The sequence below is a fragment of the Perognathus longimembris genome, chromosome 12 (genome assembly GCF_023159225.1).
Source record: "Perognathus longimembris pacificus isolate PPM17 chromosome 12, ASM2315922v1, whole genome shotgun sequence".
Classification (NCBI taxonomy): Eukaryota; Metazoa; Chordata; class Mammalia; order Rodentia; family Heteromyidae; genus Perognathus; species Perognathus longimembris.
The window spans coordinates 35,700,940-35,715,863 of NC_063172.1; the positions used below are offsets into that span (position 1 = coordinate 35,700,940).

The 14,924-nt window shown below is 34.2% G+C and overlaps 1 protein-coding gene across 2 annotated transcripts in view; it reads right to left on the reverse strand.

The window, feature by feature from the left end:
- Lrrc69 (leucine rich repeat containing 69) overlaps positions 1-14,924 on the reverse strand; it is a 71,788-nt gene that overhangs the window by 33,250 nt on the left and 23,614 nt on the right. The window contains exon 5 of one of the 2 annotated variants that reach the window (XM_048358991.1): positions 11,779-11,850. The exons of the other annotated variant lie outside the window; for it this stretch is intronic. Coding sequence (XP_048214948.1) covers positions 11,779-11,850 — 72 coding nt within the window. The remainder of the gene's footprint in view (positions 1-11,778; positions 11,851-14,924) is intronic. 2 annotated transcript variants of the gene reach the window in all.

Genomic DNA, 14,924 nt, shown 5'->3' on the forward strand with positions numbered 1-14,924 from the left:
TACTTCGTATGCATGGATGAATATAGAATAATTAAACTAGTTAAAATTGTTTAAAGTGAGTTATAAGAGAAACGTGAGTTAAAGAGAAAATTTGATCAAAACAAAATATTATTCATGCATAGGAATACTACAGTGAAACCCTATATACAACTAATAAATACTAATAACAAGGAAAAGTGGAACAGGAGACCGGTTTAAGTGGTAGAACAATAGTCATCAGGAAGAAGGTGAAGTGAGGTCACAAAGCCCTGTGTTCAAGCCCCAGTACTGGCATTAAAAATTAATTAAATAAAAATAAAATAGAAAACAAGCATATTAAGTGAAGTAAACCAGATCCAAAGAAACATAGATTACATGGTTTCCCTCATCTTTAATAATTAGTATATGTCTACAATAGTCCTGGCAGATGTTCACAATAGCTCAATATCTATGCTATGTACATGTGATCATATAAGGGAAATGATATGGAAACAAGCAGTTTTTCTTTGTTGTTGTTCTTTATAATGTACTACGTGAAGTTATTTCTTTCAAGTTTTCCCCCCAATGGATTACCCTGTTGTCACTATATTTTCTCTTACTTTCCCTCCCCCCCACAAGTTGTACAGTTCATTTCCAACATATTGTCATGTGAGTATCACTGTTGCATTGGTTCAAGCCTTTGTCCTTTGTCTCACCACTGTGATGTTTCTCTTCCCTTCCCTGATACATATAAATGTATATATGATACTCAAGGTACCAAAATCAAAGAGAAAATTGAGGGAGGGGGTAACAAGTTTGAAAAGAAATGTACTCACTACCTTACGTATGTAACTGTAACCCCTCTGTATATCACCTTGACAATAAAGTTAAATTAAAAAGGGAAAAAAGGAAAAAAGTATACTGAAAATGTATTTCCTTTATGAATAAGGAAATTGAGACTTCTAGAATATAAAGATCTCTATCCAGAGTCATAGAGCGAGTAAAACAAAAGCAATATTTTAAGAGTCTGACACCTATAGGTTTTTAATTGCAGAAGAGAGGTAGAAGAAGAGGATAAATATGAAGAAGAGGGTAAATATGGTCTAAGTGTTGAGAAAAGAGTAAGGGAGGGGAATAGAAGAGGTGAGATTGAACCGTATACATTGTATTCCTGTATGGAAGTTACAAAATAAATTCTCCTTTGTACAAGTTAGAGCCAGGATATAGAATCAATCCAGATGCCCTTCATTGGATGAATGGATCAAGAAAATGTGGTCTACAGGCAATGGAATTGGACACATCTATCAGGAAGAATGATACTGCACCATTCCTAAGGAAATGGAAAGACTTTGAAAAAACTATATTAAGCAAAGTAAGCCAGACCCAAAGAAGCATAAGTTACATAGTTTCTCTTATTTGTGGTAATAAGAATGTAACTATAAACCTACAAGTACACACAATGGATAGTAAAAGAAAAAAAATATACTGGAACATGATGAATTGTACAGGTCTCTAGGAACTGACAGAGTGAGATCCAAGGAGGATACTTAGGAGAGGATCACAAAGGCACAATAACAATGTATCCTGAGCCTGTAAAATATTATTTATGGAAATGAACTCCAAGAATGGAAACAAGGAGATTTATTTTCTTTGTTGCTGTTGTTTTTTTCTTTACCTATGTCTTGTTTGTGTAAGCTTATCTGTCTTTGGGACCATAAGGGGAAGCACAGAAATGGTAGGACAAGGGGTGAACAAATGCAGCAGTGATACTCACTACACACTATGTTGAAAATGAACTAATGACTTGTTGGGGAAGAGTTGGGAGTGAAAACTGAGAGAGTAAGGAAGGAGTGACAAGTTCAGAAAGAAATGTACTCTTTATTTGACTTATGTAACCGTAACCCCTCAGTACAACACCTTCAAAATAAAAATAAATATTTTTATAAGAAAAAGAAAAAAATCACTTTTTTGAATGGGACACAATGAATGACACAGTATCTCTTAAAATCCTTGGTCAGATCTTTCCTACCTCATTCACTGTTGTCAAAGTCACTACCACAAATATGCTGATGGGTACTAACTTGAGAGAGTCATGCTCAACCACCAATTCTCAATCAGATTTCCGGTGACATCATGAGCCACCACATGAGTGCATTTACGATATGGAAACACAGAAAAAGTATAATTCCTCTTCCTGTCATAAAATCTAAAAATATTACAAATATGAATTCACTTTTCAATACTCTTCAGGTATTTAAGAGACAGTATGATGGGTTTTATTTTCATTTTATTATTTACCATTCCCTTCACACATTCATTCTTTCACAGGTCAGAATACCCCAGGAAGCTCCCAAATTTATAAGCATTAGTCATTTAAGTAGATAAGTTGAGGCAAGAACAATTTTGTTTTTAAACACTAGTCTTTTAATCAATGGAACTGATTACACTGTCAAATTTTCCTAAAAGTGAAAACTGCCCTGATTGCACTAAAGAAATAACTGCTTTTTATTTCTTGGCATAATTATTACTCTGACAGTTTTGGCTTCCTGTCTTCTTGATAATAGTGACTTGTTCTCTCAATATATTCTGGAACCTTCACCCTTTACTAAGACTAATCACTGTACCTATCAAACCACTATACCTCATCCTCAACCACAGAGGGGAAAAAAAGCCAGAGAGAGCAAATGTTTATAAAGTACTGAACAGTTTTCTATAAATTTATTTCATCCGTACCTCATAAAATCTTGGGAATAACAAGAAAATTGATCTCCCTGTCCCCTACTCGTATTGCTGACAACAAATCAAATATTTTGAAATGCCCTGAAATCTAATATAGGTAGCCTTAGAAATCTCTGGAGATATCTTCTCAGCCAGAAGCTGGATTTTTATTTTCAGTTTCGTTTCCATTTTAATGTATAGTCCAAGAAATCAAGCTCTCTTATAATAAAAAAAGATATATATGTTGTGGCCAATGAAATTAGAGATCAAAATATAAAAATAGATGATGATCCTAAAACTGTAATCACTTAATGTTTTCTAAACTTCTTGGCAGCCAAGGGAAGTTATATAAAGGTTTCATGTAACTGTAATTACAGGATAAAATTTAAAAGGAAATATAACTATAACATATATGATTCCTAACTAGAGATTTAACTTAGAGTATTCTTGGAAGACTGATGAACACAGACTCCTCTGGAGAATGGAGCCAGGAGCCATATACAATCATAGGGTTAAGATGAAGACAACTTTCCCATCAGTGTCAAAGAGGACTTCTGACACACTCTCAGTGCATGTGACTTGTAGACATTAGATTTGAAAAACAAAGAAACCAGACAATGGCTATTATCAGCCATTCACTCACTCAATCATTCATTCATCCAACTAATAAGCATTATATATTCACCATTTCATTTTCTGGGGTTGTTCTATGTATTAGAAAATTTTTAGCAGTATCTATTGGCTCTGTCCTCTGGATGCCAGCAGCACCATTTGAATTTTGACAATCTAAGCTATCTCTAGCAACTATTTATTGACTACTAGGCACTCACTATTCCAGGTGTTTGGAATACATCAATGAAAAGAAGCAAAAATATTTGCTATCATCAAGCTCATTTGAGGAGATGCAGGAGGACAGACAGAAAGTTCTTCTCATCTAAGTGGAGATGAAGCCTTACATCAGGATGGATGGATGCCACGTTACTGAATTTCACTCAGTGTTCTCTCCTTTTCTCTCCTCTTCTGCTGTCATCTCTCCTCTCTTCTCTTATTCTTCTGTTCTCTGCTCTGTTTCTTCTTCTTTCTCTTACTGTCTTTCTCTCTCTCTCCTTTCTTTCTTAGTATTTTTTCAATAATCTCTCTCATATTTCTCCCTCTCTCAATCTCTTTCTCTTTTTCATGTACTTGGAATTCAACCCAGGGCACCACAGTGCTAGCAAGCAAACCTTCACTCTCTGTGTCTGTGTCTCTCTGTCTCTGTCTCTCTGTCTGTGTATGTATCTTTCTGCCCCCCCTCTCTCTCTGTCTCTCTTTCTGTCTCTCTCTCTCTGTGTCTGTCTGTCTGTCTGTCTTTTACTGGAGAAATGTTGAAGAAATGCTGACCCCCAACCTCAAAATCATTTAAAATACACTGAAATGACAAGGTGAAAGGGAAAAAGCTCTGACTGATTTTATTAGCAGATGCTCATATTATCACTCAAGTGAGAAGGGTGTCTCTTTAATCAAGTCATTACTACCTGGCTAGAAGACTAAATTTTCCAAGAGTTAACTGAGAGCCAAATATTGTTCAACCATTCACTACATCATGTACTATGGGGTCCTTTTGCAGTATTTAAAATGTATAGAAATTTAACACAACCCTGAATTTAATAAGACCATATAGAAGTAGAAAGACAGGCCATATAATTTAATTTTGATGAGCAAAGAAAAAAGTAATGCCTCCTTACTTAACTGAGAGCTCAATTTTTAAATGAGAACTTTAACAAAAAATCATCATTGCATCAAGAGTAATAGGTCATAAATTTTCTGTATGCTTTCCATTTTAAAAAGTCTATCTATCTCATGAAATTTCAGATTTAAAATAGTAAAAGTAGTAATAACATATAATTCAGTACCCTGCTCTTTACCCACTCCCATCTTCCCCTAAATAAGAAACAGCAGAAAAAATGATCTCATTCTCATAAAAGTAGTGTCAGAGAAAGCATTTAGTCAAGTTTTGGAACTCACTAATTCTATATTAGCTAAGCTTACATCACTTACATAAAAACCTCAGGGCCCACAAGGGGTTTCCATTAGAAAAGCATTGGCTTGTGTCCCATTTCTTTAAAGGTCACTAAATGTTGTTTTAAATGTATGTCTTCTAATAAACTGAGTCACTAAAGGCAGCATAGACAACTGAAGAAAAATATACTATTTTCAAATCAAGATCAAATTTTAGAGAAGCATTTAATGAGCTTCAGAGAGAGGATACAGTTCTAATATTCCGCAGAAAATAAAAATAAACTACCAACATGGGAACAAGAACCAAATGCAGCAAATAGATCTGTAATACTGCTACTCAAGAGGAGTAGAATAGTAAAGGAGTGAAGCAAGCAACTAGATTTTTCTCATGGCTCTTACAACAACATAGACACTCACTCCAAATCACTACATTGTGGAGATACTTGAGGATGTTCTTGACCACAACTTTATGAACATTTTCTTGTGTGTCATTGATTTTTATTTTAAAGTCATTTTCTAACCATCTTACAAAAGAGCTTTGAAAGTTTCCAAAAGAGATTTTAATATACAGCAAACATAATTTCGCATTTCTATGGAGTTTCTTTCCTATAATTTTATTGCGATTTCTGGCCTAATCTAAGTCATTTTTATCATGGATATGTTGATGTATGTAGTACCTATTCTCCAAGTGTTCAATTTCAATAAATATTTCTCCTAATTTCAATTAAATGGTCTCCTTAAGAATGTAAGTGTGGGGAAAAAAGAATGTAAATGTGTTCATGTATATATTTATGTATAACCTTGCATATATGGGAATTATTCTGTTGAAGATAAATTTGGAGAAGATGAGAGTATTCAAAAATAAAATGGCTTCCTTCTGTTTGTATCAAATCTTCAAGAGGTAAAATAATTAAGACAATGGAAGTATTTTTGAAATATTTAGGCTTTATTAATTAATACAAGGATGAGGTAGAGAATATAGGGAACCAATGTCAGGCTAGAATTTAGAGTCAAGAAAATGATTCCAATGGGGGTTCAGACTAGAATGGAAAAAAAAAACAGTCCTCATTAATAGAAAAACCATGGTAAACTAAATGTATCCCAAGAAGGAATAGACATTAGGACAAGTAGTAGGTGACAAGCTGTATAAAGACAGTCATAATCAGAAGCCAACTGAGCTGAGAAAGAATAAATGGATCAGAGAGAAATAAATAGAAAAAAATGAAGATCCTGGGAAAGGAAGATATCTTCTGGTACCATTGGTGGGTTCTGTTACTTTGTATAACTAAGGGAGGCCAGAAGAATCTAAGTGTTATTTACAAGAAAAGTAACTTGGAACAACAATTCAGAAAAGGACCATAAATAATGGCAAGCAGAGTGTGCTGACAAGATTGTACTGCCCTTGAAAAGCCTTGGTAACACACCAGTGGTTGCACAAAGAGTTTGCAAGATAGAATGATTCAGGTTTTGAAAGCCTGGGATGAATTGCACTTAAACCATTCCTTAAAATGAAAAGAAAATGGAGCAGAGAATACGGCTCAATGATAGAGCACTTGCACAGAATACATGAGGTCCTGGATATGACCCACAAAAAGAAAATTTAATATATAGCATAGGCCAAGACCCTAATAAAGGCATATATGTGTATACATATTATATATAAATATATATAATTTCACCTTGTTCTTCATTCATTCTATTTTTTATCACTAACTTCCTCAGAAATTTTATGGATACAAGTATTAATATCTTCAGTGTACACAAGAAAAAATGTGAGACATAGAGTAACTGATTTATATGTCTAAAGTCAAAAGCAGGCAACTCATTGAGCTGTGAAACTTCAATATTGGTTTGGGAATAGTGGATTCAAATCTTCTCTACACTTTTCAAATGATTTGTGTCCCTGAGAAAGCTGTTGTATATTTTTTCCTTCCATGGTTCTCATACTATAAAAGGAAAAACGTCTTTTTATCTTCAAATTTGATTTAGGATACACTTAAGAACTCTTAATAACAAAAGGAGTGCTGATAGAATAGGTGCTATTACTATTATTTTCCATAAAGAGTCCAAGCATAATTTTCTCATGACAACATCATATCTTGAGCTTTATATCCATTTTCTTATAAAGGCACTATACACCCACAAACCTTGAGGACACACAAATACTTAAGGTTCTTAATGTTGACATAGAGTCTGTTTATGGAAGCTACAGATACAAATGATCATTAGTTAGATTTGAAACGGAAAGAAAACGGTAACCGTGGAAAATGGGGCATTAACTATGATTTATAACTTTAAAGCATATTTCTTGAGAGTCAATTCTCAGAAAAGCCTTTTCTCATAAACTCTTACATTGATCTGTCTCCATAAAATTGGTTCTACTAAACCTGAGTTTCATAAATCCAAACTGGAACCAGCCAACTTAATATAAAACTCATATTCAATTAAAAGTAATATGGTGAAGATTTTTCCTTCTTAAATTTCATCCCAAATAAAATTTCATGTTAAGATCATTTACCAAAAATAAGTAAAGCCAGGCACTGGTGGCTCATACCTGTAATCCCAGTGACTCAAGAAGCTTAGATCTGTGGATCCTGGTTCAAAACTAGCCCAGGAAGTAAAGTCTGTGAAATTTTTATCTCAATTAACCATCAGAAAACTGTAAAGGGAGCTGTGGCTCAATGTGGTAGAGTGCTAGCCTTGAGCACAAAAACCCAGGGACTGGGCCTGGGCCCTGAGTTCAAGACCCACCATTGACAAAAATTAAAATAAAAAATACATAAAAATTACTCCTATCTGCTTTCATATTAGTTGAACAAACATCAAACGAATTTCATCAATGGCATAATAAATAAACCATGGGTGTCTACAATGTGGCTAAGCAAGGGTAACTCCACTACGTCACACATAAACCTCAGCCTCCAACTTTAGAGGAATTCTTTCTGTTCACATGTCAAAACTCCAAGTTTTGTGAAGAACTTTTCAGAGTGCATACTATTGTTTGAGGAATGATCAAGTATCGTTTAATCAAGGACACAGTGAAAATTTCAAAACCCAAACTCCCAGTGAGAAAAGAGAAATGCCTTATTATTTTGTATACCTTAACCAGGACATTTCCTGCTGGTCATTCCTAAGACAAAGGACGGATTCCTCACATGGGCAAAATGCTAGGTCTACATCCACATTTCTTTGTCATTTAGGCCAGAGGTTCCCCAAGTTTGGTCCCCACAGATTTGCAGCATCAGCATCACCTGAGAATTTAATAAATGTGTAAGTTCTTGGGTTTCCCCGTCTACTGAATCAGAAACTGGGAAAGAGGCTCAGCCTGCTGGGTTTTAACATGCCATCCAAAGCTTCTCATGTGAACTCAAATTTAAGAACGAAGGCTTTAGCAAATTCTCTAGAGACAACAGCTTCAGCTCCACAAAGAAACAATAATTTCCCATCTGTCTTTACAGAATAGATTTTTAACATAGAACTTTGCTTTGCAAGACTGCAAATTACTAGATAACTGAAAGTTTTAAGTCCTAAAATATGACTTTCAATGCCATTTCTGGATCTAGAAAGTAGTCATAATTGGATAGATGGCTAATGAAGGATTCTGACAAAGTGTTGCTGAAATGTGAAGTTTCCTGTAGGATTGCAATGTTCTATATCTTTGGTATAAGTTTATGCTACCAAAGGCAAACCTCAAGGTGCCCCCTGTTGATCATTAAAATGTTTTCTCACTTTTGTAGGGTCAATATATTTCTTCAAAAGCAGTTTGGAAAAAATAATTGTGCCCCCAAGGAAAAGAAGAATAAAAAAAAAAAGAGATGATGTGCTCAATATTACTTTTAATATCACTTCAAAAAACACTTTAAAAACCTCAGTGATTTCTTTTCTCCCTGTTAAAAGTGTTTAATCACAATCACTTCAAAGACAGTTTTCTATCTTTTTTTTTTTGAATCTGGAATTAATGATGACTATGTTCCCCCTCAAATCCATCGGATACTATCCAAACCTTCAACAGCAAATAATAATGTATTTTTCTCTCTCTTATCAAAATCTATAAGAACAAATGGTCACTTTCTTCATATTTTGAACTTCACTGTGAAATTCCCACTTATTTGTCCCCTTTTATTTCCAAGCTAGTTAATATTAGTTCCATCAACTTCTCTAATTTTACATTTCTGTGTTTAGCTCTCTTTTGTGATCTTTCCAGAGTCTATTTCAATTTCTAGAGATTCCCTCAAACACAAATCGCAAAGTTCCTGCAGGCAGCAGCCATATTTGTTCATCTGCCTTCTCAGAATTACATGAGGGGAGGAATCCCTTAAATCTTTAAGCCCAACACTTGGGAAAGAACAAGCCACAGAAGAGATATCAAATATCCCTTTGTTGAATTTAGCTCTTCGCAAAAGGAGAGTTGTATCTATTTCACAGACAGATTACAATCTCAATATGCTACCAAACTGTAACAGATTAAATAGTGGCACTTTATCCACCCAAACTTCATGTGTACTCAGGACTTCAGAATGTGAAGTAATTTGTAAACAGAGTCTTTGCAGATATAATTAGTTAAGATGAAGTCATACTAAATTAGAGTGGACCACAATCCAAGGACTTGTACCCTTTAAGAAGACTTAAACCCAAGTTTATGGTACTTTGTTATGGTAGCCATAGGAAACTCTTACACCAAGCATCACTGGTTTCCAGTAACTAAACAACGGACAGTGTTTTCATAGATTGTTGAGTATCCATAACAAGCCATATTTTGGAACTGTCACTCCTACTTCTTAAAAAAAGATGCAAATAAAAGATGCTCTATTACAGATCATCTTAGTCCTCAATGGCTTGTAGCTTAAAAACCTAATCCAATTCCATCCATAAATAAAAATGTAACTTAGAAGCACCTTAAATTTTGTTCCTTCTATTCTTATTTATTGTCCACAGTTGTTCAAATGAATGATTTTCCTAACCAGATTAAATGCTACCTACAAAATCATGTGAGAGAGAGAGAGAGAGAGAGAGAGAGAGAGATCTTTTAGAAGATCATGGTCTAAACCAAGACATCTTTGGTTAAAAGATTAAACTCTGGTTGTACCACAGAAGATGTAGCACTAAAGGCTGCTTTCAAAGTCAGAGAAGCAAGGCAGGTACAGAGAATTAAATTAAGAAACACAACATGAATAATAAACGTACCATTTACCAGGTCAATGTTTAAAACTCTAAATTTGGAAATAGTGTACCGACACCTTAAAAATGAACACACAATTTCTTTTTTAATAATAATTACTTATTTATTGTCAAAGTGATGTACAGAGGGTTTACAGTTTCATATGTTAGGCCAATAGTACATTTCTTGTACTATTTTTTACCTCCTCCCTCATTCCCCCCTCCCCTCTCCCCCTTTCCATCTCCGCCCCCATGAGTTGTTCAGTTGGTTTATACCAATTGTTTTTGCAAGTATTACTTTTGGAGTTGTTTGTCTTAATCGTTTGTCTCTCGATTTTGATATTTCCTTTCACTTCCCTAGTTCTAATACCAGTATATATGGTATACAGGGTACTCAGATGAGATACAGTGATAGTGCGGGGACAACCACAGGAAGGGGATACAAGAGGATCATCAACAAAAGAAGCTAAGGTTTCACATGGCATGTTAAAAGTAATATAAAAAGAAAAACGACTACAAAAGCAATACTTGCAAAACTGTTTGGTGTAAACCAACTGAACAACTCATGGGGGGAGAGGGAAAGGGGGAGAAGAAGGGTGAATGAGGTAACAGTACAAGAAATGTACCCAATGCCTACCGTATGAAACTGTAACCTCTTTGTACATCACTTTGACAATAAATAAGAAAAAGAAGAAATTTCTCTTCAAAAAAAAAGTAATTACAACAGTGATATAACAGTCATTTCCATAACATGGAGTTCATTTTACTTAGCATCATCTTATGTGTTCATAAAGGCATAGCTATTGGGTTCTTGTGATCCTCTGCTGTGACAAGCCTAAAAGAATGTAGAGGAGTCAATTTATAGAGACAGAAAGTAGAATTGTGGTTACAAAGGAGAGGCGGCATATCTTATTTCAGCATGCTACAATACTTTCTTAAAGGGAATCATGAATTTTTCTAATGACAGTAAATTTCTGTTGGGAAAGACAAAAGAGCTCTGGAAGACTCAAGGAATGACAAAAGGCAGTAGAGTACCAGCTGTAAGCAATGAAGCTAAGCAAAATAACAAGGCCCTGAGTTCAAGCTGTGGTGCTGGCACAAATTATGAAAGTGAATAGTGATCATGGACACTATTAAAATATTTTATATATACATATATACACATTTATATATTTAGGAAAACTACATTATATATAGCAGATTACATTTTACATAGAGTATATGACATTATATAGTGTTCTCTAAAACCTACTTTGAACTTATTTAATCGTAGTTGATTATCATCAGTACAAAATACTTCAATAAGAATGGAAAAGTCTGAAACTCATTTGGAATCAAACATTAATGTAAAAATAATTAGCAAATCAACAGCTAATTTCAAAGTACCTTCAAGATTAATAGATTCCTACATATTTTCTTGAATAGTGAAGCATGTTCACTTGTATATAAAGCTGCAATATTAAAAACTGGCTATTTTTCCAGACCTAAAAGTCACCAAGACAGTTCTTCAGCTATTTGAAGTTAAAAAGTATCAAAGTTCAATTCAAAATTTGAAAAAGTAAACTTTTCACTGTTTATGGCTTAAAAACAAATAGTAAAAGTGTCACCTTTGGATTAATTACAAGGAACAAAAACTTATGCCTTAGTAATATTTCAAAAAGTCTGAGGTGACCAAATCAGTGTGTCATAACAAAAATATTTAATCATAACTGATGTATTAAAATATTTATGATAGTAAAGTTCATTTAGTTCAAAAAGTTCAAACAAGAACAAAAAGAAAAGGAAAGAAAGACCAGGCTTTAAAACTCTAAAGTAAAGCAAATCTAAGTCATTTGTATACTTCAAGGTTCCAATTACAACAGTATTTACTGGCTACCCATATATTTATATTCCCAATAGCATAAACAAAATTATTTTTCAATTGTAATAAAAATCAACTCTACTTACGCCTGATGGAAAGATCTGAATAATATTTCCAGCTACATCTAGGACTCTTAGCTTTTTAAGATCACAAAATTCCTGTTCAAAAACAAAGAGAGAGAATTTTTTAATCTAGTATCTAAAATTAAAAGTGTTTTCTTTTTTACCTCAAACTTCATGAAAGTAACTGTCTATTGAGAAGAACTGAGCCACTCAACTATTCAATACACCTTCCCCAAAGATATTCCTATGTAGATTGTCAAAAACATCTTCAAATTCTCCCTACTTCTTCTGGCCATTCCAGGGAAACCTAATATATTTTGAGTGAGGTTACTACTAGGTTCAAATCTCATCTCTGACTATTAAAAACTGAATCTGTGGACAAATTGCTAAGCCTCTCTTTGAATTTTAATTCCTCCATTTATAAAATGAAAATAGAAACCCCTACTTATGAGGTCCTCAAGTGGATCAAATAAGTTACTAATGTGAAAGTGGTTACTAAACAGCTTTATGTTCAGTGAACTCTAAATAGAGCTTAGTTGTTATTAAAATAAGAAGATATCATGAGAAACAGAAAATATAGAATCCTGGAATGGTGCCTCTAAAATCCACCAGAATGTGTTATGTATCTTTTTTCTTGGAACTGGTAACACTACCCTTTCCTAATGAAAGAATGAAATTTGTATATATATATATATATATATATATATATATATATATATATATATATATATATATATATACCCTATGTTTCTATGAATTGCCACAACTACATGGTTATATGTCGTATCTTTGTATCTAAGTTCTAACATTTGTACTAACAAAAAAATATGTAGGATTTGTTTCAACTCAAGTCATCAAAAACCTTTTTTTAATTGAGAAATTAGGGAATGATTTACTAAATGATTTAAACAAGTGTAGAAATATTTCATAAATGTGACCCACATTTTGAATGTCAACTCTCTCCCTAAGGAGACAGTCTTGGTAACTGTCCTCCTTTTTGGCCTTATTACATATTAGTACAGGTTGCATCTTTTGGAAGAAGATGCTGAGATAAAGTTTGGGGTGCAAAGATATCTTTTAGAGATCCAGTCCTATAAAAGAGAGACAATAATCAGGATTGGATAAACAGAAAAATACCGGTGGAACTCTGATCCAATAGAACCTCATTTAACTCAGTAAGGAGCTCTTGAGTTGGTACTGCCCATGGAAATTGTTCTCCATCAGACAGAAATGGCCCAGCCTTCACATACCTGCCTTGGTCAGTCAGATGATATAAGATATTCTAGAAAGAGCAAGATTCCAGGAAAGAAAGAAGGCTTCCTGCTAATAAAACACATTCTGAAGGAGCTAAGAGCTGAGACTGTCTCACCTTCCTATTCCTACAGATGAGTGGCTTGTCCTAGAAATAGAAGCTATTATCTGCCATATATGTGATCCTATCAAATGTCCCATCGCCGTGATCCTCTCATTATTGTATTAGCAACCATGATTTCCTGACTCCCAATATGCACTCCATATCTGAAAGGTACAATATAAAAACTTTCCAACCTTTTAAAAATACATCCTTGACTTTTCTGTTGTTGATTTTTGTCTTTGCATCTATACATTTCAACATGTCTTAAGTTAAAAGGTTAAAACTTACAAATAATTGCTAACTATATTGTGCTGTGGGAATAAGTATTCTGAAGTGTTAAAAAGTGAAACAGAAAATAATAGGAAATTTGAAAAGGATTCCAGGAAAACACAAAGCTTAAGCTAAGATTCTCTGATATTCTTGGAGCACAGAACATTTTATTACTTTGGGTAGACCTAGAGGAAGTATAATGTGGCAAAAACAGTGTGACCAGGATGGACTGAAAAAAGAAGAGATCAGATTGGAAAAGATCTTTTATGTATGTCATCCATATTAATTACTCAGGACTCTTTGTATTATAAACGAATAGAAATCCAAGCCAAATTAACAAATGGATACACTGACTAGGGTAAGAAGAAAACTATTTCCTGCTTGTAGGTGCTCAATAGTATCATTGTCTGTTTCTTTTTTGATACTGCCATTGATGTCTAAAGCTCCTGAAAAATGACAATTGTTACACCTGAACACCCAAGCCTACAGTCTTCTTTTTTTTCTTCTTTTTTTTAATTTTTTATTATAAAACTGATGTACAGAGAGGTTAGTTTCATACGTTAGACATTGGATACATTTCTTGTACTGTTTTTTACCTTGTCCCTCATACCCCCCTCCCCTTCCCCCTTTCCCCCCCTGAGGTGTTCAGTTCACTTACACCAAACAGTTTTGCAAGTATTGCTTGTGTTATTGTTTCTCTTTTTTTACCCTTTGTCTCTCAATTTTGGTATTCCCTTTCAATTTCCTAATTCTAATACCAGTATACAGGGTTTCCAATATACTCAGATAAGATTACAGAGATAGTGTAGATACAATCACAAGAAGGTGATACAAGAATATCATCAATAGTAGAAACTACAGATACACATGGGATGTTGAAAGTAGTTACAACTCTGATATAACAATCATTTCCATAAAATGGCGTTCATTTCACTTAGCATCATCTTATGTGATCATAAAGGTATAGCTATTGGGCTCTTGTAATCCTCTGCTGTGACTTGCCTAAACCAGTGCTAATTATTCCCAATAAGGGAGACCATAGAGTCCATGTTTCTTTGGGTCTGGCTCACTTCACTTAGTATAATTTTTCCAAGTCCTTCCATTTTCTTACAAATGGGGCAGTGTCATTCTTTCTGATAGAGGCATAAAATTCCATTGTGTATATGTACCACATTTTCCTGATCCATTCGTCTACTGAGGGGCATCTGGGTTGGTTCCAGATTCTCGCTATGACAAATTGCTCTGCAATGAACATTGTTGTGCTGGTGGCTTTACTGTGATTTTGTTTGTGGTTTTTTGGATAAATACCCAAAAGTGGGGTTGCTGGGTCATAGGGGAGTTCTACATTTAGCCTTCTGAGGAATCTCCAGACTGCTTGCCAGAGTGGCTGAACCAAGCCTACAGTCTTCTAATTCAACAATTTAACCACAAAGACTACATTCATTCTTACCAATCCATTAAAGTTGCATCTCATTAATGTAGCTTAAGTCATATGTATACGTGTCTATGTGTGTATTATACATATATACATATATATATATCACTG